Source organism: Panthera onca, chromosome D4 (genome assembly GCF_046562875.1).
Source record: "Panthera onca isolate mPanOnc1 chromosome D4, mPanOnc1 haplotype 2, whole genome shotgun sequence".
NCBI lineage: Eukaryota > Metazoa > Chordata > Mammalia > Carnivora > Felidae > Panthera > Panthera onca.
In genome coordinates this window covers 92,637,059-92,660,993 of record NC_138351.1, presented here as the reverse complement: position 1 = coordinate 92,660,993, position 23,935 = coordinate 92,637,059, and the positions used below count along the sequence as shown (strand labels likewise).

Sequence of the window (23,935 nt, the reverse complement as noted above, 5' to 3'; positions counted from 1 at the left end):
TATTGTGGCAAACGTGGCATTCTGTTTGCCAGCAATTTCCTTGTAGCGTGCCTCATCGATGTTTCTCGGCGTCACCCGATTCTAAAAAACGTTCCTTTTTTTGTGAACTCGCCCATTCAGGCACCTCATGGTTATTTCCTCGTAACGCTCCCTCCTGCCTTTTTGCTTCTTGATTAATTTCTTCATTACTGCTTTCGTTATGTGTCTACGTTTGTCTATGAGGCATTTGCTTCGCTATTTTCCTGAAAGGTCATCTAGCTCTCAACACCTCAAGTGGAACATTTACAGCGACATGACTTCTTAATTGTTCCCTTGAACCATTTGCTGTGTAAGGAACAGAAGTATTCGCTTTGGTCTGGGGTGCCGGGAGGGAGCCCAGAGGGCCCTGGGAACCCGCGCCTTATGCGCTCCCAGAGAGACGATGTATACCTGGGAACTAATGAACCGTTCTGTACCTTAACCCCCCAGGTCCAATCATCATCTGCAATGCCTCCTGGGGGCCAAGTGGGCCCAGGGGTCGGAGTCACTTGTATCCATAGATACATTCCTTTGTTGCCAGAGCGGGGATTTCGAACCCATCTGTCCCCCTCCCTGGCTGGGAAATATGTGGGGCTACCCTTCCTTTAGGCAGAGGAGTCTTTATAGGGGGTGGCGAGGGCTGGATGTAGGGCTGCATAATTTCCCTGCGGACTCTTCTTTCTTTCCCCAATGGTTCTTTTCCCGGGGGGGCCCGTCGTGGGCAATTCCCCCACCGACAAATCCCCAGGTACTTTCATTGGTGGGGGGGCTGCCCCGACCGACGCTAAGGCCAAATTACATAGAATCGGGAATGCAAGAAGCTTCGCTTTCCGTGAGCCGCCATGCAGTCCCCATCCGTCCAGCGCCCGGGCCCTGCCATCGGGCCGGCTGGACAGCTTGGCTTCCGGCAGTCTTTCCCCTGTCTGGTTTGGCTGCCCGGGGCACAAAGCACCACCGCCAGGGTCCCGTGAGGGCTGGAATGTTCCCTCGGTTCCATCTTCAGGCAGACACAGTCATTCCTTCCGAAGGAGCAGCGTTCACAACGAGACCTAGCCTGGCACCGCCTGTGCAAGGCCAGCCTCTGCAGACACCTGAGGACTAAAAGCTGGGTGCCAGCTGGTGACGCCCCGGTGTTCCTACGGTTGGGCTCTCGGTGTCTCCGGAAAGGGGAGGAAGAGGAGGAGGGGGACGAAGGAATGGAGGGAGGCAGAGTGAGAGCGAGTCATGTGCCCGGGGGGAGAGGGACCGAATTCAGGGCAGTCAGGGAGAACTTTCTGGAGGTGGCAGCCCGACTAGAGTCAACGCAGTCTGCACAGAGAAGGATGGGGGTGACTTGGGGGGCAGCACCAGGGCTGTGAGCCCCAATGGATCTGTGCAAAGGCCCTGTGGTAGGTGTGGGAGAAACGGTGCTATAGGCCAGCAGGTGCGGGAGGGTTCAAGTTCAGGCAGGGTCCACTCAAAGCTAAGGGACGTCATAGCGCTGGGAACTTGGGTGGCAGGGAGGCAGGCCCGTCATGTGCACCTTTTTCTGCAAAGTCTGTCCCCCAGCGATGCACCCCGTGCCATCTGGCCCCACCCCCCCAGCAGTACACCCACTCCTGCTGGAGCAGCCGTGGCACCAGCTGGAGCCTGTGAGGAAATAGACAGGAGACAAAAGTGGGAACAGCAGGCCATGGAGAGAGTGTCTAAACACAGGGACTATGTGGGGACCGTCTTTTATTTTTAGGTTGCAGTTGGTCCACCCTCCAGCATCGTGGAAATGGCTCACCGGGCCCGGGCCCCAGCGGCAGTCTTACCTACTCACTGGTCACCCTGGAAATAAGCCCTCGGGGCCTCAGTCTGCCCATCCATGGATGGGGCGGCCTGGGGCCCATCCTGCGTGTGGCTCGGGGACAGGACCAGACAGCCCGCCCGGTGGCCGGCCCGGTGCCGGGCTGACGGCGTCTGGAAGGCCTGCTGGCTGCAGGGAGGGGCCGCCCTCCAGACAGCTCCGCAGAGACGATACAGACAGAACGAAAGCAGCCAGTCGGCTTCAATTCCCGCTGATGATGTCCATGTGTCATTAGTGCCGATTAGGAGAGCGAGGGACGCAAGGGTGTGCCCCGGGGCACAGGCTGGTGGGAGGGTCACCGGGACAATTGAATTCCCTACCAGACAAATGCGATTACCGGGGCAGCTTGGGCCCACCCCCTGGAGGGTCGGGACATAAAAGTCCCAGTGGGGCGGCCGAGCTCGCCCGGCCATGCAGGTCCCCAGCCCCAACACGAGAGAGGCAGCGTCCATGTATGGCACGGTGGTGGCCATCTTCCTGGTCATCTTGGTGGCCACACTGCAGAGCTCGGCCCCCCCCGAGGATCCCTTCCCCTACCGAATACCCTTGGATCCCGAGGGGTCCCTGGAGCTTTCCTGGAATGTTAGCTACGCGCAGAAGACCGTCCACTTCCAACTCCTGGTGCAGGAGCTCAAGGCCGGTGTCCTGTTTGGGATGTCGGACCGCGGCGAGTTGGAAAATGCTGACCTGGTGGTGCTCTGGACCGACGGACACGGCACCTACTTTGGGGTGAGTCGTGCCGAACCCCAGCGCTCCTGACCTTGTCCTCACCCAGCCCCCGCCCGGCCTTCACCCTGCACTCACCCCCTCTCTTAACCCAGCAAAGGAAGCTCTCCCTCCTCTGCCTTCCTGTTTACTCTGACCTTAGCCAAGTCCACGCCCCAAGCTCGGGCATCTCGGGGATTCCGATCTGAGGACAAAACGGATGCCCTCCGCGGTCCCTGAGCGCACATCCCCGAGCAGGACGCGGCGTGCCAGCGCGCCTGTGCCCCGGCCACTCGCGTGCCAAGCAGATGAAGGCATCCGCTGCCCCCCGCCGATGAGGGTGGAGCCTGCGTCCCCCACCGGCACCAACCCCCCCCCCCCCAGCACACCCCGTGGGCCTGGTGGCTGCACGTGGCCAAGCACAGCAGCAAGCACCCACAGACCTAGCTTGCACATGAGGGTGCAGTGAGCAGGTGTGTGGACCCCCGCCCCCCCGCCCAGGTGTGGCACAAACCCACCGAGCTGACCCAAAATAGGAGGTGCTCTTGACTCCGCGCCTCCAAAATTCACCCGTATTTTTTACCGTAAACTGTAGGGGAAGGAGGAAGTTTCCCTTCGAACCAGAGATGGAGGGGCTGTGGGGCCCTCAACAAGCTCCAGGGAGGTGCAGGTGCGCAGAGGCAGCCCCTGGCCTGAGCCACCGCTCCCACCCTCGGCCCCAGATGGGCCTCTCTGGGGATGAAACCCACCTCTCTCCACAAAAACAGACACAGGAGGGTCTAACTTCTTTGTTTTCATTTTTTTTTTTAATGTTTATTTGTTTTTGAGAGAGAGAGAGAGACAGACAGAGACAGAGCACGAATAGGGGAGGAGCAGAGATAGAGACAGAGCGTGAGCAGGGTGGAGTCAGAGAGAGAGGGAGACACAGAATCGGAAGCGGGCTCCAGGCTCCGAGCCGTCAGCACAGAGCCCGACGCGGGGCTCGAACCCACGGACGGCGAGATCGTGACCGGAGCCCAAGTCAGACGCTCAAGCGACTGAGCCACCCAGGTGCCCCCTCCCCAACTTTTTTTTAAGGTCTTTATCTGTGAGCAGAGGGTTTTTCTTAATCCGTTTAAAAACGTGGGGGAACCTGCAGGGGCCCCCCAGGCAGAATGGGGTGCAGTAAGGATGCTCGGTGGCCCCGGGGAGGGGTCACGGCCAAGAAATACCTGGGGCAGCCCCAGCTCTGAACGGGAGTAGCCGGGCCCCCGGATCGGGAGCGCGAGAGCTCCTTGAGGGGCAGCGATGCCTGCTGCCAAGAGAGCCTGGGTGCCCCCCCACCCCCCCCCACACTGCAAGATTAATTTGCACAACAAACTCCCGTGCAAACAAATGCCAGACTTGTTTTTCCCTCCGTTAGCCGTATGTTCAACAAATACATTCTAGATTTCCAGCTGAACTCTCATACACTAACTTTCTGCCTCTGCTTTTTAAATTAGGCCTGCAAATTAGTAGTGTCTCTTAGCAGGAACTTCACTGTGGGGCTTTTCTCTAGGGGAAGTGTTGCAAGATTCTCTGTAGGTTTCTTTTTCTTCTCAAGGAAATGGAGCAAACATGTTTGGGGACACAGGATTAAAAACAAAATCCCAAGGCCAAGGGCTCGTGGTGTTCCCGAATGGGAACAGAGGCCTTTGGCCGGTGGGGCGGGCTCTTCCCTCCCTCCAAGCATCCTCTGTAGGTGACTGCTTTCCCGGCACTGGCCTGCAAGACTAGGCCTGAGAGTCAGGTCCACAGGAAGCAGGTGCGGGGAGGGGAGGGCAGGGCTCGGTCAGATCAGCCACCCACTAACCCCCGGGGCAAAATGCCGCAGGCCTGTTTCCTCCCTGGGCCTCAGTTTACTCTCTCCAGGCAAGTTCAGGGCTGGGCGAGGGGAGTGAGAAGCCTGGGGCACAGTGAGTGAAGGGGTGCTCGCTCTCAGGGGTGCGTGAGGTCAGGGAGGGCACGGGAGGAGAGAGCCACCTGAACCCCCGCAGCGGATTTCTTCCTCGCCTCCCCCATCTGACCCAGTCTCCACGTGTTGTCGTGCCCCTCCCTCTGCAGACGGGTAGGGGGGAACGGTATGTGTCCCAGACACCCATCGCCAATCACGGTGCCTTCTTAGCAATAGATTCCTGGGTGTACCCAGAGGTTTGAGACTCCCGCTTGGGATGGCTTCTGCGGGCACACCGTCACGTTGCACTGGGGTGTCCGAGGCCCAAGTCTTCATCCCCGCTCCCCCCATCCCCTGGGGTCTCGGAGGTCCGCGGGGAGACCTCCCTGTCCCTAACCAGCCACCCCGAGTCCCGGCTGGATTTGAGAGCCCTGCTTCAAGGCGCAGAGGAAGTGAGTGGGATTGGAGTATGACTCTGCTATCTCTAGGCAGACGCACAAAGTGGGAGTCACCCCCCCCCCCCCCGCCAGACCCAGGAGGACCCCCGGGATCCACGCTGTGGGCAACCAACCTTGAGCTCTGGCCTCCCGCTCAGCCCCTTGTGTTCAGGGTCGGTCCTTGTCTCTGCAGGACGCCTGGAGTGACCAGAGGGGACAGATCCACCTGGATTCCCGGCAGGATTACCAGCTGCTGAGGGCGCGGAGAACCCCGGAAGGCCTGAGCCTGATCTTCAAGAGGCCCTTTGACACCTGTGACCCCAAGGATTACCTCATTGAGGTAGGTGGTGGCCCCACGTGCTCAGGAGATCGTGGAGCGTTCCCGCATCCTGGGGCAGCGTGCAGAGAGAAAGCCGGGGAAGGATCCCCGAGGTGGCTGGGAGGGGACAAGAGACCAGCTCTGTTTTCAGCCTCTGACCCCTTCAGGAAGTATTCCTGGCTGACACCCAGCCAACAGGGTTGTAGATGTGGGTCCTGCCCCCAAGCCTCTCAAAGTGGGACCAGAACGATCTTGCTCCTGCCTCTTTCCTCCTGGCCCATCACCTTCAGGTGGAATTCTGGAAAGAGCCCAGGAGACCTGGTTTCCCAACCTGCCCTGTTGCCAGCTGGCTGTGAGGCTTGGGGCCGGTCCCTCCCCCCACCCCCCAGACGTCCTTGGTTTACCTGCCTGTGAAGTGTGGGGGAGGGGAGAGAGCAGGTTGGCCTCTAAGACCCCACCAGCTCTGCCCAGGAGCTCAGGGCCACGGTGGATCCAGAAACACCACAGGCTTCTCATGCGGCTCCAACACACCCACTGCAGAAAAGCAACCCCGCTTGGCCTTGAAGACAAAATTCTTTGAATTTTCAAGGGCCCTTTGACCTCGGTCACCTTGTGTAAACTTTACGGTACGGCAGTGACCGGCTGTCTATGTGCCAGACAAGGAAACTGAGGCCAGGCAGGGGAAGGAGTTGCCCAGGGCCCCACGGCATGGTGGGACAGAGCTGGGCCCTCCGTGTCCTTCCAGCGGGTCACGGGGTCCTCACGCTCCTGACCCGCCTTCCCCACGGACGACACAAGGACAGGCGGACCCTGTCCAAGCACTTTGCAGGGTGTCATCTGATGTGCGGGTGCACTCAGCTCAGAGCTTCGGGGCTGGGTGTTGGGGGGCCTCCCGCCCGGAGCTCTGATACGCTCTTTGGCGAGAGCAGCTCACAGGGGCCCCAGGTTTCGGTGGCCGCAAACTCAGAGAGCAAACGGGCCACCCGTCGGGAATACAAACCCACGGGCGCCCAGAAGACCACGGAAGGCCACGTGTGGCGACAGGCTTGCGTTGGTGGCAGCTGGTGGGAGGAGGTCAAGCCCAGACCCCTGCCTCCTGGGGTCTGTCTGTGACCTCTGGCACGGTGCTGCCTGGAGCTTCCCGTGTCTGCGCTGTCCGGGACCAGCGGGACGGCACGGCTCTCCAAGTCCGATGTTTCTGTCGCAAAGCCTCGAGCTGGTCTGTTTCTCTTCGTGGGGGCGCTGACTCCTCACGCTGAGCTGTTCACGGGACCGGAGGTGATGACCCACAGCTTGTCCCCGGTGACCCTGGGGGCGGTGGAGGGGACAGATGTGTGAGGTGGGCCGGCTGGTCCGGCCCAGCAGTGGCTAGCTGAACCGAAGCCTAGAGGACGAGGCCAGAACGTATTTGGAAAGGAGAAGCGTGACGCCTGGTGCAAGCTGCGGGCTGTGGGGTGACTAGCCTGGCCCGGCCGGGTCCTTGGGGAGCCTCAAAGACACCCCTGCCTCACAGAGACACGGACCGGGCATGTCACCCCCCAGGTGAGGCGGGCAGGGGCCAGGCCGGGCCCGGGTGCCAAGGAGCCCAGCTCTGGGGCGTCTGGGGGGTGTCTTGGCTGCAGGATGGCACCGTCCACCTGGTTTACGGGGTCCTGGAGGAGCCGTTCCGGACGCTGGAGGCCGTCAACACCTCGGGGCTGCGGACGGGGCTGCAGAGGGTACAGCTGTTAAAGCCCAGTATCCCCATCCCGGCCTTGCCCGCGGACACGCACACCATGGAGATCCGCACCCCGGACATCCTGATCCCCGACCAGCCGACCACATACTGGTGCCACATCACTGAGCTTCCGGATGGCTTCTCCCGGCACCACATCGTCATGGTACCTGGGGGTGGGGGTGGGGGGCGGAGGGCACATGGCGGGCGGCCTCAGAGGGGCGTGCAGAGACGTCCCTGTGCTGGAGAGCCGTCCGTGGCTCAGCTTGAACCAGATGTCCTCTTCCCGCCTGAACCTGGGGCACAGTCTGAACTTCCTGCGGCCGCGAGCATGCTCTGACCCCCTGTCACCCTGTCATCCTGTCACCTTGCTCACAGCCCACCCTCCCCGGGCCCCTGTGGCCCGACTTCCTAAGACGGGACCAAAGGACACTGATTCTGTCTGTCTGTCTATCTGGTCACATTCCCCTCACAAAACAGCTCAGTTCAGACCTCAGTTGCTCTAAACACCCACCCAGAGATATACCGCGAGGATAGCGGCTGTTAGTGGCTGACTGTCACCTATTTTCCTGGCCCTGCAGGAGTGGGGGGGGGCTCGCTCCTCTCCCCAGTAGTATTGTCACCACTGTCTCCAACAGAGAAAGCACAGCCCAGAGAGGTTGTGTGAGTGTGCAAAGACCCACAGGGGTGGCCGGCCGGGTCGCCTGGGCTCAGGCTTAGCCCTCAGGGCAGTCTCTGTGTCCTTGCCCAGGACAGCTGCCTTCCTGTCCCCACCTTGTCAGGAAATGGTTGGCCAGGGTCCTTATTGCCTTCACTCTGGAGGTCTTTGTGGGCTTCTGGAAGATTCTGACTGGCTTCGGCTCGGTGGCTCCACCTTCAAAACCCTGGGCCCCAGAAGCTCCTCCCTTAGCCCTCCCATTTTACAGATGGGCAAGCAGGGGCCATGGGGGGAGCTGAGCCCCCACCAGGGGGTGAGCAGGCAGGCATCTGCCGCCCCGGGCTCAGTGTCCTCCCCGCCCCTGCCGCCCCAGTACGAGCCCATCGTCACCAAGGGCAACGAGGCCCTGGTGCACCACATGGAGGTCTTCCAGTGTGCCCCCCAGTTTGAGACCTTCCCCCAGTTCAGCGGGCCCTGCGATTCCAAGATGAAGCCCGGACGCCTTGATTACTGCCGCCACGTGCTGGCCGCCTGGGCCCTGGGTGCCAAGGTGCGTGCCCCCGCCCCCCTCTCCCGGCCTCCTCTGCGCTCCTTGGGGTCCCGCCCCTTCCGCACCTGTGTCCCCCGGCCTCTCGGTCTGAGAGGCTCCAGAGGGTGCTGGCGAGGCCACCAGAGAGGCCCCCGCCCCATCAGGTCAGCCCCAGGCCCGGCGGTGCCCCCGCTGCTCTCGGGCCCGGAAGGCTCTTCTACAAAAGTGCACAACGTGAGCGTGGGCACTTTGTGGGTATCGATCTCATTTCCCCGCTGGATGTGGGGTTGCGCACAGGGCGGTCCTGGCTGGCGGCCTCCACGGGCTGCACCGAGGGGCTTCCGCCAGCCGCTCCCGCCGCCGATGCAGGGGGCGCGGCAGGGCCGAGCGCAGGGCCCGGGGGTGGGGGTAGGCTCGCCGTGGGGCGCCGGCTCCCTCTACTCCTGACCCCGAGTTGACTAGGGACATCCGGGCGGGCCGGTAATGAGCTGCCCGTCAGCGGGAGAGCCTCGTTCTGATCCTGCCTCACCGACACCCCACGCCGCAGCTCAGGCCCCAACGGGTGGGTGGGTTTGCCCCGACCCGCGTCTGGGAGCCCCTCGTGAGACGCCGGTCTGCCTGTCTGGGCTGTGGTGCCCAAACCGCCTGGCACACCTCCTTCCCCCACCCTGCAGGCCTTTTACTACCCGGAGGAAGCAGGCCTTGCCTTTGGGGGCGCCGAGTCCTCCAGATTTCTCCGTCTGGAAGTTCACTACCACAACCCGCTGAAGATCCAAGGTAGGGATCTCTGAGTGTGCATTCCTACCCCTGTGCTCCCTGGACTCGGGGAGTCCCTGTGCCGGGACTCAGCCAGCTGCAGTCTGGGAGGGGCTTGGGGTGACCCCACTCTCCGAGGTCCAGCCTCCTCGGACGCCCCATCGAGGCATGACAGCCTCTCACGCCTTTCCCTCTGCTCCTCTCCCGTGACGGCAGAGCGCTCCCCGGGACGGGGCCCCGGCTGGCTGGCTCATCGCTGCACCCCACGCAGTGGGAGCTCGGCACCCCCATCTTTCTCGAACGCACCCACTGCCAGAACCACCCTCTGGGAAAGGCAGGCGGAGGTTTCTTGCCCATTTGCGGATGAGGAAATTAAGGCCCAGGGGTGAAGGGTGAAGGGTGAAGGGACCCCCACCAGGGCCTCGAAGTGGGCAGGAGGGGCCAGGAGGTCTGGGTCTGGACCGTGGGCAGCCTCAGCCACGTATCCTCCAGTGGCTGGACCCACACCTGAACTGCCAAGATGGGGCGGACTCCAGACCTGTGAGGAATCACTTAGGTACTGGTTCGGTCCAGTGGCCCGCCCTCCCCCCCACACCCCATCCTCGCTCTGTAGTGGGGCCGATAGGCTCAAGCTCAGTGAGGAGAGGTCCCGGGCCAGAGCACTGTCCCCGGTTTCCCTGGAAGTCCCACTTCTCTGAGGCTGTCAGACCAGTAGCTGCCTCTTGTCCCCAACTGTCCCCCCCCCCCCCCCCCCCCCGCCAACGGGGTGGCTGCCAGCATCCAGGCCCTATGCCTCTGCCCTCCCCACAACTGGCTGGGCCAGAACAGGGCCACCCGGCAGGACGGCAGGCCACTCCGGGGCCAGCGTGGCCCCTGCCCAGCACCCACCCTGCGACGGCCGGCCCGCTGAAGGCACTGCCCCCCGGACTATCTTCAGGTCAAGGGAAGAGTGCCTGGCGTGGGGGAGGGGGCGGCATTTCTGGCCGTGAGCTTCCCCCCTGCTCCTTGAAGCCCAACACAGCACGCCTGTGGGACTTTCTATCCACATGGTTCTGTGACGGGGGCGCCTCTAACTGACCCTCAGCAGAGGCACGGGGCTCCTGTTGGAAGGGCACCCGAGGCTGGCCGGGGCCGCAGCAGGGCCGTGCTGTCGCTTTTCAGTGATGTCTGCCCTGGGCAGCCCTGGCTGCTGGATCACCCCGTGCCTGCAGGCGGACGACCAGGGTGGATGTTTAGGATGGCGAGGCCAGTTGACGCCTCATCAGAAATAGAAATGTTTCCATCTCTCTGCTGCCCCGGCACCTTCTGCCCCATACGGCCACATAGCCCTGTCCTTCTAGCTCTCTGTCTTTTTTTTGGTTTTGTTTTAAGGGATGCTTGTTTTCATTTGTGTGCATGAGGAACAGAATAGTCTGAGAGATGAGAGCAGGAAGTTCAGGCTGGGCCCCAGCCCGGGCCTCTCTAGCTGCATGACCCTGGCGGGGGACCCCTCCCCCCATCATGCAGCTGTCCTGAGGCTGGCAGAGCTCTGGCCTGCGGCCCCCGCTGGCCGTGGGCACCGGGGTGTGCTCCATCAGCGATAACTAACTCTTTCTGCCACCCCCGGAATTATCTATAGTGTGCACAGAGCAGGGCATAAGTCAGCTCGGGCTTTAGCATGATATGGGATTTATTGCTCATTTAAAACCTGAAAGCAAATGGATTTTTGAAAACTCTTTAAGCGTCAGGGAGGTCTGTCTCTTCCTGATTATCTGGTTATATTTATGGATCCTTTGCCAAATATAAGGACGCTCAGTCACTTCACAAATCTGGAGATGGGCCGCTTTTCTATAAATATCAAAATGCCACAATTATTTCATTATTTAATCCCCATCTGAATTTTAACCAATGGCATCTCCCTTGTTATTATTATCCTCTGATGTAACCAGCCCAGAGATACAGACGCTGAGTTTGGACATTGCATGGGGCGGGGGGGCCGGGAGTAGGGCAGGGGGAGGCAGAGGCAAGAGGGGGCGATCTTGGCCCCACCTCGGGGTGAATGAGCAGTGAGTCCGCGGCCCCTGGCAATGCTCCGGGCTCAGATCCCGCTCCGACACTCTCCCGACCTGCGATCTTGGGCAAGGTCTCCAGCTCGGGCTGTGAGCCTCAGTTTCCTCATCTATAAATCGGGGCGGATGATTCTTCAGTGACATGGGCTCCTCTGCCCATGTCCCAGCTCTGCAGTACGTTCTGAGGGGTGGAGCCACGTCCGGCCCCCTTATTTCCCCCCACCCGCCGACCCCCGTGGGACTGGCCCAGGGCTCTGCCCTGACACACGTGGGGCCTCGGCTGACCGATTCCGGGCAGGGGTAGAGCAGGGGCTCCTGGAGGCCACGTGGTTGTGTGGCTGTGCCTGTGGCTGCCAGCATCCCTGACCTCTGACCATCAGTTTCATGTGACCGCTGGGAGGCCTGCCCGGGGAGCCTCACGGACTGTGCAATTAGCAAACCGTAAGAAGAACCGGCCGGAGTGGCTGGACAGTGATGGGCAGAAGCCCTGAGTTCTCCTTTGGAGGAGGCTCTTGAATTTGAGCCCAGAGAGGCCCAGAGAAGGACGGCGATTTGTCTGAGACAACAGCACACTGTTGGCCAAGGGGAGTCCGGGATCGTGCGTGAGCCCAACGCCCGCCCTGTTCCAGGGCCCCACCCTCCCGCTCTCGTTGTTTTGCGATGCCCTCAGCGCACGCCCTGGGTCTGCCTTGACCTTGCAGGGCGGTAACCAAAGGAGTAAAGTGGGAGGCTGCTTCTTGTCGACTAGAACACGCGGATGTCCTCGCTCGCCCACGTTTGCCAGGGGGTGGAGGCTCCTGGGGGGGGGGCTGGGGTGGACGCCGTTCCCCACCCTCCTATTTGCACAGATTCCAGTGCAGACGCCTCTGAACGTGGGGGGGGTGGGTGGGGGGGAGAACATCAGAGCATTTGCAAAGCCACCTGAGGCGTTGCAAGCTTTCTAGATATCTCGCGGGCGCCTCACCCCCCACTGACGCATCACTCGGTTTTCGTTACCCGCCTTTGTCAAGTCTTTCCAAAGCATCGACTTAGTTTTCATAGAAACAACGGCTCTTTCTCTCCACGTGGGTGTCGCACCGAGCGCGTCAACGCCTGGCATAAACAGGTGTGGGAGCAGGTGCAGGGCGCGGCCGAGGGCGGCTGGGGGGGGCTGCCGGAGCCGGAGCACGGGGCCGACCGGCAGGGGCAGCCGCGAGTCCTTCCGCTCCCCTGCGCCCCTCTTTCTGCCAGGCCGTCGCGACTCCTCGGGCATCCGCCTACACTACACGGCCAGGCTACGTCCCTTCGACGCGGGCATCATGGAGCTGGGGCTTGTGTACTCGCCCGTGATGGCCATCCCCCCGCGGGAGACGGCCTTCGTCCTCACCGGCTACTGCACGGACAAGTGCACCCAGCTGGTAAGCGGGACTGGGCCGGGCACCTCACCCTCCCTCTCCCTGGTTCCCCGGGCTGGGGTCCTACGGGCGGTTCCCACCCGGTCCACAGCACGTGCCGGCCAGCGCCTCCTCGCGCCGCCCTGAAAACCAGGCTTTCATTCCGAGAATAAGAGAGACGTGCGTTCACCGCCAAACCACGGGTACTGCAGCTGCTGATAAAGCCCCCCCCCCAGACACCCCGTTTTCGGCTCCTTTGTGTCCTTCCAGACTACAAATGGCGACGTGCCCTTATATGTGCTGTCTAAAAGCAAACAGACTGAATAGGAGACATGTGTCCTGCCACTTACTTGCCTTTTGGCGGCCACATGCCCTCGCCCAGCGTGGTTCCACTGTGGACCTCAGCAGGGCCAGACCGCCGCGGCCAGGGGGCACCGATCTCGGGGCCGTGCGAGGGCGGGTGGGGCGCAGGTCGGCACGTAGAGCCGGAGCGGGCGGTGGGGACCTCGCTTCCAAAGGAGCGGCAGCCTTCCCAGGATCTGCGCCCTCGGCGCTCCCCTGCCTCGCCCGGCCCCGCCTGTGTCCACCTGCCCCCTAGCTGCCCGTGTGCAGACCCCTGCCGACTTCTCACCGACGACGAGAAGAAGGCTACTGGGATGTCCTTGCACACCAGGAAGACGTTTTCTCAGGTAGAGTCCAGAAGATGCCGTGCACAGAGGCCGTGAGCTTGAATTTGAATAAATCTCACAAAGTGCCCTCCAGAAAGCGTACCTGTTCCCCCCACCCCCGCCACGTTATCGATATTTTCAATATTTCCCCAGTCACTGGGAAGAATGCTTCACTGTCGAGCGTGAATTTCCCCGACTCTTTGTAGAGCTTGACGGTGAGGGTCTTTTCATCCGTCTCATCGGCCGTGTTCTTTCCCGTGAACATCTACTCACAACTTTGTTTTCCTAGCGGGGTGTTGGCTCGTCTTAGATTTGTTGCTGGGGGTTCTTTTCTGTTTTCTGTCTGTGGCAAATGCCGCCACGCCGTTGGCTTCCCACAGCGCCCCGCTGGGTAAGCGCTGACCGCCAGGCCCTGCAGCCAAGGAGCCGGGGGCCGGGGCCACAGTCCCAGCAGGTGCAGGGCGCGGAGGCGCGCGTGGGTCTGACCTGCAGAGCTGTGGCCACCGCAGCGGGCTACTTTGCGACGTGGCATCGGGTGCGCGTGTCTCCCCAGCGAGCTGGCTCTCCACGTGGACTTGTGCTCCGCGTGGGCTCCCCGAGCCGAAGAGAGATCGAGCCATCAGCCTCGATCGGTTCCTTCTTTTCTGAGACCAGCATCTGGCGCTCTTGCCCGCATCCCCAGAGCTCCCGTCAGTGATTCCTCCTGCCGCTGGAGAGGCTCTGTGGCCCCAGGCGTGGGCCTGGGGCGTGACCCACTGAGGACGCACCAGGGCAAGTGGCCCCGTGGCACTCTGACCTCTGGAGAACGCCTCTAGCCCGCGTTTTGGGAAATGTTCTGTCGAAACCAAGTCTGCGTGACGTTAGGGAGAGCGTCCTTCCTGGGAATGTAGACCAGCCTCCCGATACTTTACCACCAGGAGAGAAAAACTCAGTTTGCCCCTCCTCCCCTTCAAATAGTACATATTTTTCTGAAAATCGCATGATGTGGAAAACCTGTTGAAGGGTCTCCACGGAGTCTGGCCCTGTCTCTCCTTTAGCACATCACCGAGGGGCATAAATTCGGCAGCTGAAAGGCCGGTGTGGTCGACATATCCTCGTCCAGATGGACAAGCCAAGAAAAAGTATAGCGTTCGAGACCACAGGCCCCCGGGCGAGCGACGAGCCTCTGGGGCCGCGGGGAGAGAAACCCGGGGTCCCGCAAGCAAGCGGAGGCTCCCAGTCGTCACAGGCGCGGCCGTAAGCCTTCCCAGCCTCAAATCATTGAGCGGGGGCCGGAAGTTTCCAAGATGCCAAGGGCAGGACAGCAGCAGGTGGAGGGCAAGAGGGAAAGCACGAGGTGAAATCAGCCGACGGGCAGAAATCTCCGCAGCCTGGGGTCGCTCGGCGACAGAGCCACGGCCGCAGGAGCCCCCGAGCCGCCAACAGTGTGGACGGAGCAGAGCGGAGCACGGTGGGGTGCCGCCGGGGAGACGGCGGGTGGGGAAAACGCTTCACACGTGTAACCGTTTGAGGAAACGTTCTGTCGAAGCCAAGTCCACGAGACGTCAGGGAGAGCGTCCTTCCTCTGGGAAGTCTCCTCACGCCTCAACGGGGAGGGCAGGCGTCTCGACGTGAGGGCTGGAGGCCCCTTCCGAGTGCCAGCCGACGGCTTCCGCGCTCGGTGCCACGGCGGTCAGTGCCACGGCCAGAAGACAGTGTGACCGTGAAGCAGGGGAAGGTCTCCCGTGGGTCGTGCCACAGGGCAGCTGCTGACGCTGGTGCCCGGCGGGCACTGGACGGGACCGCCTGGCACCGGACCCGAGCCCGCCGAGCCGGGGGGGGGGTCCCACTGTGCTCACCCGGGTGGCCCCCTGCCCGCCGGGCGCTCCCCTTAAAGTCTGTTGAGCGGATGAAAAGTGGACGCGGCGGCCTTCAGGGGCTCGAAGAAGGAAGCCGGCTGCGCCCCCTGACGAGCCTCCGCAGGCTCCCGCAGGCAGCCGCTTTGGAAGACCAGGGCCGTGACCGTGACACCGCTCTGCGGGCAGCTCCCTCCCTACGGAGTTTCCCGATGGGGACTCAACCTCCAGGGAGAGAGACGAGGCTGGGCAGGGCAGGCGTTCTGGGGACGCGGGCTCGGTGGTGTCGCTGTCCCGCGGCCCGCGATCCGGGCCGGCGGTCAGCCCGAGGGCAGGCGGCGGGGTCCCCCGCGTGCCGGGCTCTGACCCCGCCCCGCCCCGCCCTGCAGGCCCTGCCTCCCTCAGGGATCCACATCTTCGCCTCCCAGCTCCACACACACCTGACGGGGAGGAAGGTGGTCACTGTGCTGGTCCGGGACGGCCGAGAGAGGGAGATTGTGAACAGGGACGACCACTACAGCACTCACTTCCAGGTAGGGGCCGCCCGCCCCGCGGGGCCCGTTCGGTGCCCGGGCTGGGGGCCTGTTTCACCTTCTGTCTCCCACGGCCACAGGAGCGTGCCCATGCCGGGTTCCTCGTCCTGGGCCGGGCCAGACACCTGAGAGCTCACAGCGGCCAGCCCCTCCCCTTTGGGGGTGCAATCCAAGGGAGGCACTCTGGTGGCAGATTCTGGCATGTGGCTTTACAGATGGTAAAGTCCGTCCCGGAATACCACCTTCTGGGGCTAATCCCTTCCTGGCTGGGGGCCACACTTGACCGGTCCTGGCTTCCCCCCCGCCCCGAGGGGCTGGGAGCACGGCCCCAGAGGGCTGCAGAGGAGAGGTGGCTGGGAGCTGGTCTGCAGCCCTCTGAACTCTCCCCTCCGCCCACCCAGGAGATCCGCATGTTGAAGAAGATGGTGTCCGTGCGCCCGGTGAGTGCCCAGTCAGGAGCGGGGAGGCGGGGAGGGCTGGGGGTGCCCCCCCACAGGAGGAGAGAAAGGCACGAAGGACGGCACGGGCCGTGTGAGGACTTCTAGAAGCACGTCCACGCGAGGCGGGGGCTGGGGCCATCCCACGGTGAGGTCCACCAGGACGTGACCGAGGCCTCAGAGGGCCCGGCGCAGGCAGCCCCGGGGGGCCTGGTGCACAGGCAACATGCCTGATCAGCCAGCAACAAGCCCTGAGCTTTAGGGAAAGACAAAGGCGTGGGGGTCGCTGGTGGGGCCCCTGATCACGCAGAAGGGGAGCCGGGGCTCAGGCCGGGGCTTGGCCCAGTTCACCCATGGGCTGTGACGTGAGCAACCGGTCCGCACAACAGTCCTGCCTGCCTGTGACCTGGGTACTGAGGGGCGCAGAAGCCAGTGCCAATGGGCAGTCAGTCCCTGGGAACACCCAGATTTTGACCCTCACGTGTGGGGGGCCCAGAGGCCACCCTGAGGTTCCTCAGTAATTGATGGATGACTGCGGACCGTGGCACGTGCCTTCGTGCCTTTCTCTCCTCCTGTGGGGGCTTGGTCAAACGTGGGAGCAGCCCGGTGCACCTGTTACCCCCAAGTGCACAGGTGCTGATGAGCGTCTCTTGGCTCGGCTCCCCAGGGGGACGTGCTCGTCACTTCCTGTACGTACAACACAGAAGACAGGGAGCTGGCCACCGTGGTAAGTCGCGTTGACTTTTCCCTGGTGCCTGCTCACGGAACGTGTGAGGCCGGGACGGGGCGGGGCGGGGGGGGGGGGCGGTCCCTTTTGGGGCTTTCTACCCTTTCGGGAGGACAAGTCTTAACTCGTTACCTAGAGCGTAGGTTGCCGGAGGGCAGGGGGTGCCGTCCCTTGTTCATTCGGTAAACTGGAGGTTCTCGGGGTAGGGGTCCCTCGGCCAGGCCCCCCTGGGAACTTGGGAGAAGCAAAAACTCACAGGCTCCACTCCAGACCTTGAGTCGGAATTTGGGTGGTGACATGTGGCCATCCCGGTTTAAGAAGCACCCCCAAGTCACTCTGACGCCTGCCTGAGTTTGAGAGCCTCTGCAGTAGACACATCAGCACCTGTGTGCGGACGCTGGGGAGACGGGCGTGCGGCTGATCCCTGTCTGTGCGGAGCTCCCTCACCCAGGGGGACAGGCAGAGTTGGAATAAACACTAAAAACCAGAACAGGGAGGGCCCAGAACAGGGGGGCCTCGTCAAGTAGGGAAGGGGGGGAGGTGGGGGCGGGGGACGGTGACCGAGTGCCCGGGCAGAGGGAGGCTGGGGAAGGCCCCCGAGGACTGAGAACACCCCCGGACCTTAGGTGACAAGCCTGCAGACTGTTGAGGGCAAAAATAAACGGGCCGCAGAAAGACTAATTTTCACGCCATTGCCGTTGGGGCCTTTTGGCAAAGACAAGTCCGTGCAGGTGTGCGGTTGGCTGTGCCGGGCAAGGGTGTGGATGGATGCACTTGGGCTGCACCGTGGGTGGCCCGGGAGGAGACACCGTCTTCAGGGCTGGCTGTGTGGTGGGTGGCCATACGCAGGTCCCCGACACCGTCACCCGGCCGGCGCCCTCTGTGGAGTGGCAGCCAGTGCTGTTAATAGTCACGCGTGCTCGGCAGGCATCGACCAGGGCTGTCCTGGCAAACTGACCGCCGGCCAACACGGCTTTGCTAATTGTCTTCTTGGTCACCGTGGTCCCCCGTTAGCATCCCGAGAACCTCGAGGCTCCCGGAGGAACAGACCTGGAGCTACAGCCCCCCCCCCCAGGGCACCCCACTCGCGGCTTTATCGAGACGTATTTCACATGCCAGACGATTCGCCCATTTAAAGCGTGCCGTCCAGTGACTTTTTAGGCTCGGCACAGCTGTGTGCAACCACCCGCACCGTCGAGGTCGGAGCGTGTCCTCTTTGCAAAAACAAGCCTGCCCCCTTAGCCGCCAGCCCCGCCAGCCCCCGTCCTGCCTCCCGCCTCTGTGGGTTTGCCCACCCCGGGGCCTTCAGGTAACTGCACTCATATCATCCGCACTCTTTCCTGACGGGCGTCTTGCCCCCAGCGTCACGTCCTCGGGGTTCTTCTGAGATGTACCCAGTGGTAGCACGTCACTGCTTTTCCCACCGGTCGTCAAGGGAGGGGGCTCTGTGTTCTCACAGGTGAGAGCTGGGGCTCAGAGAGGGAAGACGCTTGCCGGAGGTCACACAGCTGATAACCGGCCGTGCGCCCGCAATGCGCTTGAGGCACGATTCCTCCCTCCCTCCCTCTCTCCCTCCCTCCCTCTGGATTTGGGGTGACAGCTTCTCCGGGTCCATGGTCATAAACTCGGGGAGTAGGAGACCTTGGCAGGCACACGGCCCTGGCCTGGACCCCACAGCCACTGCTTCTGTCTCGAGGAGGGGCTCAGTACATAGAGCAACAGTTGCTAACAGGGACTGCTTTCTCCACACGGCGGGCTGGGTCCCACGGCTCACCCTGTCCGAGCTCAGGGACCCTCTAAGCCTCCCCAGGACCCTGTGAGGAGGTTCCAGGGGGAGACAGTGCTGGGGGAGCAGCCAAGGGCCCTCGGCCCCCCAGGCAGCAGGGCTGGTCCGGCCGCCGAGCTCACAGGGGCCGCCTCTCCCTACAGAGCTCTGAGCTCTTGTACGATGAGCCAGGCCCCTGGCAGGACCGCAGTATCTCCCCATTCCGCAGGTGGGCCTGCCGGGGCCGCGGGCCAGGGCGGGGCAGTGAAGGGGACCCCCCAGGCCCACCCCCACCCAGTGTTACTTCTGCGAGGGCCATGGTCACTGCCCCACCCGCCTCCTCGAGGTCAACTGGCATCCGGGCCCAGGATGTTCAGGCCAGGCGCACCCCTGATGTCTCAGACGCCAAGTTCTTCGAGCCGAGGCCCCGGGTGCCCCACTCCCTCCTCTCAACTGCCACTGTCATCACCCCAGAGGGACCGAGGAGCAGGGCAGCTGACGGCTCCCAGCAGGCACTCACAATCTGGCCTGCACCGGAGAGACAGGGGCTTTGGGATGTGATTTCCATCCCGAGGCGAAGGTGAAGGGAGGGCTCGCACGACCAGAGCCTTCCGGGGTCAGGACCCTCCTTGGACGTCCCGGGGCGCGGCGTGCGAGGGGGCTCTGGAACCGGACGAGAGAGGTGACCCTCCCCGTCTGCGGCCAGGCCAGGCGATAAACTCAGGGCCCCCGGGGCCCTGGGGAACCAGAGAACGACACAGGTAACACCGTCCGGTGGGGGCCGCCCGGGAGCCAGGCAGATCAGCTCACGGGAAATTTCCTGTGTAAACGCGCTGACCTCCTCGAGAGCGGCGTCCACACCGGGACGGGGCTGAGACGGGCCTTCGGCTGGGCTCTGTGCAGACCTCGTTTCTACCGCCAAGGAGCAGTGCCCCTGTTTCCCCAAACGCCCCTGCCCGCCACACGCTGCACCCCCCGCCAGGCCCGCATCAACATGCACAAGGGGCCGGGAGCCCAGGACAAGGCACAGGTGGCCAGGGCGGCCCGCGGGGGTCTGGGCTGGCCGTTCTCTTGTGGGGCCGCTGCCACACGGAGCCTCTCCTCCAGTCCCGCTCCCCGCGGCCGCCTGCTTCCTGTTCCTCCGGGGTCTGGGCTGCAAGAACAGGGACCGGGCCAGGGGCCTGAAGCCCGAGGCGGCCGGAAGAACCCACTCTGCCCCCTCCCACACGACAAAGCCACAGGGTGGCCCTGGGAGGCCGCCATCCCCCGCCTCAGAGTCGAGTTCTGGAAACGACCGGTAGACGGTGCGGGTTCCACGGTGCGAGGGGAGTTCTTCCCCGCTGTCCTCTGTCCCCAGGCTCCCGCTGGCAAGGGGGCCCCTCCTCAGCCAAGGTTGGGAGGTCGTGTCCACTCAGACCTTGCCCCTTTCCTTCCCCGGGACTCAGTTTCCATATCCATAAAATGGGCGCGCCGACACCCCCGTGTCCTCACCCCGTGGTCTTTTTCTTCCTGACACTCGTGGCCACCTGAGACGCGGTCACGGGCGGGCTTGCTTGTCTGTCTGTCCCGTCAAGGGAGACAGGGAATCCCCAGAAGGCAGGGACTTTGCTCATTCGGAACACCACCCGTGCTGTGCCCCAGCGAGTGAAGGCGGTGAACAGGCCCGGAAGCCGGCGGTGGTGGCGCCCCACGAGGCACCGGTCCTGACGGGCGTCCTCCCCGTCTCGCAGGGGGGCTTCGGTATCCTGGAGGAGATGTGCGTCAACTACATCCACTACTACCCCCAGACGCAGCTGGAGCTCTGCAAGAGCACCGTGGACCCGGGTTTCCTGCGGGAGTATTTCCACCTGGTGAACAGGTGACAGTTCCACGGGAGTGTGCCTGCCTGGGGTCTCCGTCCCCGGGCGCGGCGGAGGACCCCCCCCCCCCCCCACTGTCAGGCAGCTGGGGAAGCGTGAGCCATCCAGGCCGAGTTCTGGGAGCACGTGCTGCCCTGGGAGGGGCCCGTGGCAGGCATCACTGATAGATCCCCGTCCTCTTGTCCTGCTGAGCCTGGAATTGGCCCGAGGAACCCTCTGGGCCCAACCCTGGAGCGGCCGTTCCCGGCCCCCGCTTGGCGTGGAGGCGGCGGGGTCGGGGAGGAGGCGGCCTGAGTCCACCTGTCGGGGGCGGGGGTCACCCACCGCCACCCCATCGGCCCCACCGCACTCCTCCCCCCTCCACCCACCAGGTTCAATGGTGAGGAAGTGTGCACCTGCCCCCAGGCCTCTGTCCCTGAGCAGTTTGCCGCGGTTCCCTGGAACTCCTTCAACCGAGACGTGCTCAGGGCCCTGTACGGCTTCGCCCCCATCTCCATGCACTGCAACAAGTCCTCGGCCGTCAGCTTCCAGGTGCGTGCGTGGGGGGCGGGGGAGCCGCAGGCAGCAGGCCACCCGCCCGAGGCGACACCCTCACACCTTCCGACCCCCGCCCGGCGGCAGGTCCCCGGGTACTGCCCCTGGGCGCCCCAGGCCCCGCCGAGGACCCCGGGGGGGGGGGGGGGGAGCGATGGGGCTGCGCCCCAAGGAGCTGGCAAAAAGCGCTCCCTCCGAACAGCTGGAGAAACCCGGTGGTGCAGACGGGCCCAGACAGACAGAGGGCCTGCAGCGGGGAGGCTGATCGGCCTGATGGCCCTCTCCCAGGCGACATCACGCCCAGGGGCTTGTCTTGGTGGTGTGAGTGGGGCACCAGCAACGCCCCCAGAGCCCAGAAATGAGGGGCAGGGGGGAGGGGCAGGCGAGACGCCGAACAGTCTGAAGCTGGAGGGGCCTCCTCGTGTGGGGCCTGCTGGGGTCCAAGGGCATCTCACTTATTCCCGAGAGCAGAGAGCGAGCCCGTGGAGGCCGGGCTGGTGCGGGGTGGGGTGTGGAAAGGTCTGCGAGCCTGCAAGTCTGGGAGGCAGATCTCCTGCCCTTCGGAGCCAGATTAATTGCCGAATCAAACATTCCCGGCACCGAGGGCGGGGTTGACGCTGGCTTGGGAGAGAGACGCGGTGTGGACATCTTATGTGGTTGAAAACGCGGCATCTGGTGCGGCCTTGTTGGAGAGGAGGGGCTAAAAACTCAGCCTACACCCAGGGCCTCTGATTTTGCTTCATCTGGGTGACACTTGAAGTGAGGGACAGGCGGTCGGGGGGGGTGGGGTGGGGACGGGGGTGACTCCAACCGGAGGGAAGGAAGGTGAGTTGGGTTGGGATAAGGTGAATTTGAGGGCAAGAGCCCAAGAGGTCACGGGGAAAAGTGGCTGGGAAGGTGGTGCCCCATCTCACCCCTCCAGCCTCAGTTTACCTCCTGGTCCTTTCCTTGCAGGGTGAATGGAATCGGCAGCCTCTGCCTGAGATCATCTCCAAGCTAGAAGAGCCCACCTCTCACTGCCCAGCCAGCCAGGATCAGAGCCCCTCCAGCCACACTGTGGTCAACATTGGTGGGGGCAAAGGTTGAGTGGGGGACTATCTCTCCCCACTCCATGCTACGGCTGTGGGATCACACCAGCTCTGTGCACCCCCACTCTGTGAAGACCCCTGTGTGCCCAGGATGAATGGGCAGGGCCCAGCCCCCCCCCCCCCCCCCCCCGCCTAATACCATGGTCCATTCTAGCGTTTGCCCCTCAAGGATCCCCTGCATGCGGAGAGGGTCCCGTGAGAGTCCCCTGTTGACCCACCTGGGACTGGGGGCGACCAAGGCCTTCTCCACACCCCCCTCGGTGGCCTAGAGTCCAGTGCCCCCAAAGCCCCGCCTACCTCGCCGAGAGGGGCTGGTCCTGGCTGCGGGGCGGACCCCCTGACACGGCCCCCGCGTCCCCAGCCCCCGTGGATGGCGATCTGTGTTGGTGCGCTCTGGGTACACATGCTACTTAAACGTTTCCCTGCAGAGTGGCTCCTTTGTCACAGTGGGCGTCTTCCCTGCCACGGAGGCAGGACAGCCACTTAGCTAGTTAGACATTTGCCTGGGGAGACTGCTCTCTCCCAGGGTAAACAGATATTTTCGCCCACCTAAAGGGAAATGCTAACAAGTCTCACCAGCACTGAGAGATGAGTCGGCAGAGACCCAGACGGGGATCTGGGTGCCAGCTCCTCGGGGAGGTGGAGTTATCAGCCCCGGCTGCTTTCCTCGGCGGCCGTGGGACACGTGCCTAAAGAGCAGGCTGTGGAGTCAGGCCTGCGGTGGAGGTGGGACTCGGGTGGGTCACTCCCCCTCCCTGAGCCTCAGTCTCCTCATCTAGCAAATGGGGCCCATGCTGTTGGGTGAACGAGACCATGAAACTCACACGCGGGCCGGCGCCTAGGGGCACCGCCCCCACGGGAGGGGGCCTCGTCTGAGCCTCCTTTCCACGGCGGGCGCTCCGCCCCTGGAGGAGCCGGTACGCGCCCCACGCGTCCTGGGCCAGTCTCCAGCTTCGTCCCCTCTGCGCTGCCTCCCATTTGAGGCCGCGTTTGGCTCCCTGATGGTTTCTGCAGGGACTAACGGATTTGGCTCTGTTCAGCCAGTTCAGCAAAATGCTGCACGGCCTCTAGGGGAGCAAGAGGGTGATGGATGGGCCTCCCGGTCCTCCCCGCTCAGAACCCGTCGGCCTCTCCTCCTGAGAGCCATTTCATTATAGACGCGAACAAACGGGCCCAGACACTGCGGTGCGTCGTATAAATCATGGCTCCCCGCGCCGTAAGTCACAGGGCATGATCTCCCGACGGAGGCTGGAGGGCCGGCCGGCCCTCTGTCACCTTTACAGTCTGGGATGACAGGTGGAGGGGAGGCCCCTCCCTGCAAGGGCGGGCCTCGGGAAGGTGGCCTGGAGCACACCCAGGCCCAGGAAGACCCCTTCCCTCTGAGCACGATGACTGCCAGCGGGGACAAGGGTCCTGGCCAGCCCGGGGCTGTGGGAGAGGGTGCCAGGAGGACCCGCAGACCACGGCGAGCCAGCCTCACCCCCACTGGGCCCTTCCTGGCCACCATCACTTTCTTCCTGAGCCCCCAGCCCCCAACACAGCGCTTGCAGCCTCCCAATCTCCCCAGAGGAGAAACGCCTCACCCAGGGTCCCCGGCGGATTAGTGGCCATAGGGAAATCGCACCCGTCCGGAACCTTCCGCCACCCGGATGCCAGCCCCTCCCCCCACCACGTCACTCACTCTCACCCTCTCAGGCTCGTCTGCCTCGTGCCCCCGGGACAGCCTGTTGTGCGCTTCCCGCAGGGACCCCTGCGTGCACCCTGCCCCGCCCCCGCCCCTCCATCCAGCCCCGCCTGGATTGTTGCACCCCCGTTCTTGCTAAGAGCCGCCACCGTGTGCACACTGGCTCTGTGCCAGCCCGCCCGGCAACCCCACGGCATAGCTGTATCTGCTCCCGTTGGCAGGAAGGGAAACTGAGGCATAGAGCCCGACACTTTGGCGCTGTGGTCGCCCAGAGGGAGCCGTGCCGCCCAGCAGCCAGCCCGGATGCGTCACCTGCAAGTCTGGCCTCTCCACCTCCATTTCCTTGGGCAACAGGCACCATCCCTGTGCCCCTCGAGGACTCGGCAAGGGCATCTGGGAGAAATGGTTTATTACCTAAAAGCAGCCCGTCAGGGCGAGGGTGCTACTTTGGTCCAAGTCCCTCGAATGACCCTCGGGGCTCTTCTGAGCAGTCTGGTGGAGGAAG

The 23,935-nt window shown here is 63.4% G+C and overlaps 1 protein-coding gene across 1 annotated transcript; it reads left to right on the top strand.

Moving 5' to 3' along the window:
- Window positions 1-1,769: 1,769 nt before the first annotated feature.
- On the top strand, window positions 1,770-22,165 carry DBH (dopamine beta-hydroxylase). The gene is made up of 12 exons (XM_078436266.2): window positions 1,770-2,578; window positions 5,097-5,243; window positions 6,845-7,102; window positions 7,968-8,144; window positions 8,798-8,900; window positions 12,158-12,324; window positions 15,193-15,336; window positions 15,738-15,776; window positions 16,441-16,500; window positions 19,996-20,123; window positions 20,496-20,655; window positions 21,613-22,165. Exons 1-12 carry the CDS (start codon window positions 2,261-2,263, stop codon window positions 21,742-21,744), a joined length of 1,833 nt encoding a protein of 610 aa, XP_078292392.2. The 5' UTR covers window positions 1,770-2,260; the 3' UTR covers window positions 21,745-22,165.
- Window positions 22,166-23,935: the final 1,770 nt, after the last annotated feature.